Below are 6,604 nucleotides of genomic sequence, written 5' to 3'. Positions count from 1 at the left end.
TAAATTGCCTTCCTTCCCTTTGAAGTCCAAAACCACCACCCCCAACACTTTCCTTTGTCTGGAGCTGAAGATGGTATTTAAGATGCTGGCTTCAGCCATTTTGGTGAGTTATTCAGTTTTTCTAGATTTCTTCCACATACACGTGTTATTAAACTTTGATTTTCTCCTGCTATTCTGTCTCATGTCACCTTAATTCTTAGACCAGCCAGAAGGACCTAGAGGGTAGAGGAAATAGTTCTTTCTCCCCTGCACCACGTATATATCAGTTGGCACCATATGGAAGGTGAAATTTTCCTTTCATACAGAAAGAGCTGCCCACAGATGCAATGAAAGCCCAGCAGCTAAAGGCTATGAGATAAACAAACATAAAAATCTGTAGCAAATATGTTGAAAGGTAAAAAGTTGGTAAATCTAGATGGTGAGCCCCTGTGTCTCCTATACTCTATAATTTTCCACATATTTTAAGCATTGTACATTAAAACACCAACATACTAAATGTTGGTTTCCCCACAGTCTTGACATGGAGCATCTGATCCTTTATTGCTCTGTAATTCTGATAGCTAAAAAATAAGATTTGTATAGTTGGCTTTGCATTTTAATTTACTATAGAAATGAAGAATCTTTTCGCATATTTAAGAAGTGTGTTTATATCATTTGCTGCAAAATAGTTTTTTGTATCACTTGCAAATAATTTCATTGATATTTGGATTTTATTTATATCTACTTTTAGATGTTCTTCATTACAAAAGGATTATCTCTCTACGAGTTGCAAATATTTTTCCTGGTGTATCATTTGTCCTATGGTTTTACATGCTATTATTATTACCCTGGAGAATATCCGGTGTAAGTAGTTGAATTTTTTTAATTGTATGAATTCTTGGTTTTGAATCATAGTTAATGTACAAACTGGGCAAAGCTTTCTCATTCCTATTTCCTGATAATCTATACAATTCATTTTACGTTTTTAAAACATGTTTCCTCAGCCAATCCCAGTGTGTGCTTCAATAAGCAGACATTTCCTCATGAATAGAATTGTTCTTGATGGATTTGTTTCTTTCTTTTTATTATTTTTTTTGAAGAAGAAGACTAGCCGTGAGCTAACTACTGCCAGTCCTCCTCTTTTTGCTGAGGAAGACTGGCCCTGAGCTAACATCCGTGCAGATCTTCCTCTACTTTTTTATATGTGGACGCCTACCACAGCATGGCGTGCCAAGCGGTGCCATATCCACACCCAGGATCCAAATTGGCGAACCCCGGGACTCAGAGAAGTGGAACGTGCACACTTAACCCCTGTGCCACCCGGCCGGCTCCGATGGTCTTCTTTAATTGTGCATGATTTTTTATGCGTATTTTAGCGGAGAATTTGAGAGAGATCCATTTTCTCTGGCTTGCTGACTAAAATTTAACTATAAAAACTAAAACTCAAACCGTTTCGTGGTGTATAATAACTTATCTTGGTATACACAAGTACATTTCGACATATACAAGTGTAGCTGTATAAACAAGTGTACTCTGAGTTTCTTAAATTTTCATCTATTAGAATATAACAGAGTGTTTAAAACCATATGGATAATATCTTCTAATAGCACTCTCCGTTATTTTGTATATTAGGATACAGAAGGTCCACAAAGTCAATTCAAAAGCAGTTAGGCCAAAATTAAGCCATTTTCTATGACTTACCAATAAGCATAATCTCTAGTTACTGTAACTTTGCTTTTTAAGTTTTGAAATGATTTTAGATTTTTCCATTTATATATCTATTCTTTTTACTCTTCATTCAAACAGTGAATTTTTTTTTTTGGAGGGAAAGATTCACCCTGAGCTAACATCTGGTGCCAATCTTCCTCTTTTCTTTTTCTTCCTTACCCAGAGCCCCAGCGCATGGCTACATATCCTAGTCGTAAGTCCTTCCAGTTCTTCTATGTGAGCTGCTGCCACAGCTTGGCTACTGACAGACTGGTGGTGTGGTTCCACGACAGGGAAATGAATCGCGGCTGCCGAAGTGGTGAGGGCCGAACTTTCACCACTAGGCTATCAGGGCTGGTTCTCAAGCAGTTAAATTAATAATGTCTGCCCTCCTAAAATATCTCTCTGTTCTTTCATGTGCATTGTTGAGAATCACTATTCTTGGAATCTTAAGTTTATTATGTAAGAGTCTTTTTTTATTTTCAGTTTCATTGAAGTATAATTGACAGCTAGGAATTGTGTAGCCAACCCTGGGTGGTCTGGTGGTTAAGACTTGGCACTCTCAGCTGTGGCCCAGGTTAGCTTCCAGATCAAGGAGCCACACCACCCATCTGTCATCTGTTGGTTGACATACTGTGTGTTGCTGTGATGCTGAAAGCTATGTCCACCAGGATTTCAAATGCAGCAGGGTCACCCATGGTGGGTAGGTTTCAGCAGAACTTCCAAACAAGACAGACTTGGGAAAAGGATCTGGCCACCACTTCTGAAAAGATTGGCATGAAAATCCTGTGAATATCAGTGGAGAATTGTCTGATAGAGCACCAGGAGGTGAGAAGGTGACGCAAAAAGACTGGAAAGGGTTCAACTCTCCTGTCCACAGTGTCAGTAGGAGTGGGAATCACTTGAGGGTACCAACAACAAAGGAACTGTATATATTTAAGTTGCACAACTTTATGTTTTGATATATGTATGCATTATGAAATAATCATCACAATCAAGATAATTAACATATCCATCACCTTACATAGTTAATATTTTCCTTCCTTCCTTCCTTTCTTTCTCTCGTGATGGGAGCACTTAAGATCTACTTCTTAGCAATTTTCAAGTAAAAAATACTGCATTGTAAACTATAGTCACTATCTTCACAATTTATTTACCTTGCATAACTGAAACTTTGTACCCTTTGACAGTGTCCCCATTTCCCCATCTCCTCAGCCCCTGGCAACCACCAATCTACTCTCTGCTTCTATGAGTTTGGCTATTTTAGATTCCACATATAAGTCAGATCAGGCGATATTTGTCTTTCTGTGTCTGGCTTATTTCACTTAGCATAATGTCCCTCAGGTTCATCCACATTGTCACAAATGCAGGATTTCCTTTTTTATTAAGGCTGAATAATACTCCATTATATATATATGAAAATGGTAACAATGTGAGGTGATGGATACATGATATATATATATTTATATAAACATGCAGATGAATAGATAAATATTAATTAAATATATATATATCATATTTTCTTTCCCTATCTGTCATCATCAAACATTTTTGTTGTCCCCATATCTTGGCTATTGAGAATAATACTACAATGAACATGCAAGTACAGATATCTCTTTGAGATACTGATTTCATTTTCTTGGATATACACCCAGAAATGAGATTGCTGGATCATATGGTAGTTCTATTTTTAATTTTTTAAGGAACCTCCACACTGTTTTCCATAGTGGCTGCATCAACTTACATTCCCACCAAGAATATAGGAGTTGAATGGGGAGGCAGGTTGTAGAGTGTTATTCTTCAGGAGAAAATCAGATTTGGATGGGACTTTTGTAAAATCAGTGATAATCATGTTGAATTTGAACTTTTTGAGACATTAGGAAGTTGTTCTCAGCAGAAGGGAGCAGCTAACATGAAGTTATACCCTTTTCCGAGATCTAGCTTGCATGTAGTGGCTAGTCGATATGGATCAGGGTCCTCTTGCCCCAGCTGAGAACATTTCTGAAGACCCATGCCAGTTCCAGAGTTCCATAAGGAAGTGTCTGACCTTGCCCAGGTTTGGCTGAGAAAGAGTATTTCTGAAACTCACGTCATTCAGCACTGAAACTGGGAATTTCACATGCAAATCGGAGTGATTGGCCCTCTGTAGCAACTACATTATAGTTTCACTTCCTGCTCTGCTCAGTGCTTCCTGCATTCTCTTGCTGGTGTTGTCCATGAGAAGACTCCCTGTTAATCCACGGCAACCAAATCTTTATCTCAGAATCCATTTCCTGGGAAATTCCACTTAAGATAGATAACAAACTATGTTCCCTATAGGAAAAGCAATCAGTGCTCTATTCAGCCCTGAGGGGTCCAATATTTAATGGATTCAGAGTAAGGATCTCTTGGTCTTGCTTGTGTCTCTGATTCTATCATTAATATATATTGTCTTTAATTTATATGCCCACTCTCCAGGAATTGATATTATCTACAATATTTTGTTTTCTTTCACGTGAAGATTTCAGTCTAAATCATTTCAATCTAGCTTTTAGATTGACTATATGATCAATCATTAATAATGCATACAATCAATAGGTTAAAATTAGAATAGGGCTTGTTGGAAAAAGTTAATATTTTTCCTTTTCATATTTGAGTTGGATCAACATTCATCTAATATTTATTAGAATTTGTTTCTGCTGCCAAATCATTATTCTCCAAGATCAATTTTCTTTCTTTTTTTGTTGGAAAAGGGGACATTTTATCAAACTCTTTGCATAAAACTAGATTTACACTAATATTACCTGCATAATCTCTGGTTTCTATGACAAATGTTTCACTGCAGTGGTGGATACACCGTGATTGTCTGTCTTCAGAATGAAAGGGTATAATTGAAATCTTTCTACATGCTCTCTAATTCTCTTCCCTTTTGTGCTTTCTAATGTGATTTTAAGATTTTTAAAGTATTACGTGTCAATCAAAACTTTCCAGTTACTTAAATCTTAAGAACTTTAAACAATAGTTAAATCAGAATCATTCTTTCCAATCTTGTGAAGTTCATATAAAGCTCCATCCTCACCGTGAACAACCATGAGAGTTAAATTATGAAACTGATGCTGATCATTGTAGTTCTGGCATCTCCAGTTTGTACAGACAATGACCTTATCCTGGTATGCTCACATCTACCCCCCGTCTGTCCCATTCTGTCTAGTTAATGGATAAGAAGTAGGCCACAGGCTCTCACAAACAACTTTTTCTTATATACTGGTTTCAACTTTGATGCGTTCATCTGGCAGATTGCATTTCCCAAAGATGTTTTCAACATTATCCCCCATCCTGCATGATCTTCTACACTGAACTCACCACTCCCCAAACAAACTGGAGTCTAGTTCCTCTTTCAGTGAGTCTGAGTTGACTTGAGACCTCTTCAACCAACTGAGTATGGCACAAGTGGGGCTGCGAGACTTACGATGCTAGTCAGAAAAGGGCAAACTTTTTCCACCCAGACCTTTTGGACAGTTGGACATTTTTTAAACCATCTTTGGACACTTGGATCTTTTGACACTTTTAGGCACAACCTCTGCTTAAGAAATTCTCTACACTGAAACCATCAGACGGTAGAGCCTATGTATAATGGTTGAGAGCCAGCATTAATTGCCAGATATCAAGATATTTTGGGGGAGAAGATGCCTGGATTAAGAGAATTATTTCATATAAGTTTTATAAAAGTAGTGGAAATATTAATTTTGGTATTCTTAACTATCAATCTACAATAGATAATCAAGAAACACTTGTTAATGCACTAATTAATGAACAAAATCATAATTTAAAATATTCAATACGTGTAGCCATTGTTAATAATGGAAATTTCCAATAATTTGAAATTTCTCTTGTTTAAACAATAAAGTATTAAAAAGCTTTTATTTCTCTCAAAAGCAATTCTATGATAATAGTCAGTATTTGGGAGAATAAAAGTTTCATCTAAAATAACAAGATTTTTTTTTTTAAAGTAGATTTGAAGCAATGATATTTAAAACAAAGACCACAGAACTAGAACATCTTAAATTTTTAATCCTTTCTTTACAGGTTACCTCGACCACTTTTGATTAAGAAAACTGCAGAAAGTTAGTAACTGCCACAAACGAACGCCAGGCGGTGGCCCGTGTCAATTTTCCACAGAGTCCTGCTTTGCGGGGTGTCTGAATGCACTGCTCGGGGTCTCTGCTCACACTTACTGGAATCAATCGTGGCAGATTTTAGTCCACAGGTCGCTTTTCCCCATATTTCTTTGTAAACTCTTCAGCGTTCTTACAGAAATTTTTACGGTCCTTAGAGTATTCTTCAGCTAGGTCAGCCCGAAGCGGGTGCTCAGGCTGGGGGTCGTTCACCAGTGCTATGAGGGACCGGATTACTTGGTCGGTTTTGGTTGCTGGCTTCCAGTTTTCAGCACTAATTACCGGCAGTCAGACCTGCCCCTTTTCATCAATGTTCGGGTGATAGATCTTTGTTTTAAATGTGATCTTCGGTGGTTTGAATGGGTACTCTGCCGGAAAGTTGATTTCGATTCTGAAGGTCCCATTGTCATATGGAGGGTTGTCAGGAACAATAAGCCCTTGCCAAGTCAATAAATTAGCTTCATCAATCTGGATGTTACGGAAGTTTTTCATTCCACATTTGCGGATTTCTTCAAGCTCCTTCATCAGCCTCCTGCTGGCCGCCATCTTGGATCTGGTGCTGCTAAAATAACAAGATATTTTGAGGAAGAAGATGCCTAGAATAAGAGAAACATCTCATATGTAGTTTTTAAAGAATCGCATCAGAAATATTAAATTTGGTAACCTTAATTATCAACATGGGTCCTAGGATTACTGCTTACTTTGCAGTGACCCATTCTAATTATAAATTTAACGTCTATGATTAGCTCAGTGCTCATTTTTAT

General features: G+C 37.4%; 1 protein-coding gene across 1 annotated transcript; it reads right to left on the bottom strand.

Annotated features, from left to right (window-relative positions):
- Positions 1-5,716: 5,716 nt before the first annotated feature.
- LOC100058286 (ubiquitin-conjugating enzyme E2 L3) lies at positions 5,717-6,398 on the bottom strand. Its single transcript, XM_001490059.7, is given in 1 exon segment — positions 5,717-6,398. A coding segment is annotated over 1 exon segment (465 nt). The 5' UTR covers positions 6,387-6,398; the 3' UTR covers positions 5,717-5,921.
- Positions 6,399-6,604: the final 206 nt, after the last annotated feature.

The sequence above is a fragment of the Equus caballus genome, chromosome 30 (genome assembly GCF_041296265.1).
Source record: "Equus caballus isolate H_3958 breed thoroughbred chromosome 30, TB-T2T, whole genome shotgun sequence".
Lineage (NCBI taxonomy): Eukaryota > Metazoa > Chordata > Mammalia > Perissodactyla > Equidae > Equus > Equus caballus.
Note: the sequence above shows the minus strand (reverse complement) of the source record. Positions and strands in the feature narration are given on the sequence as shown.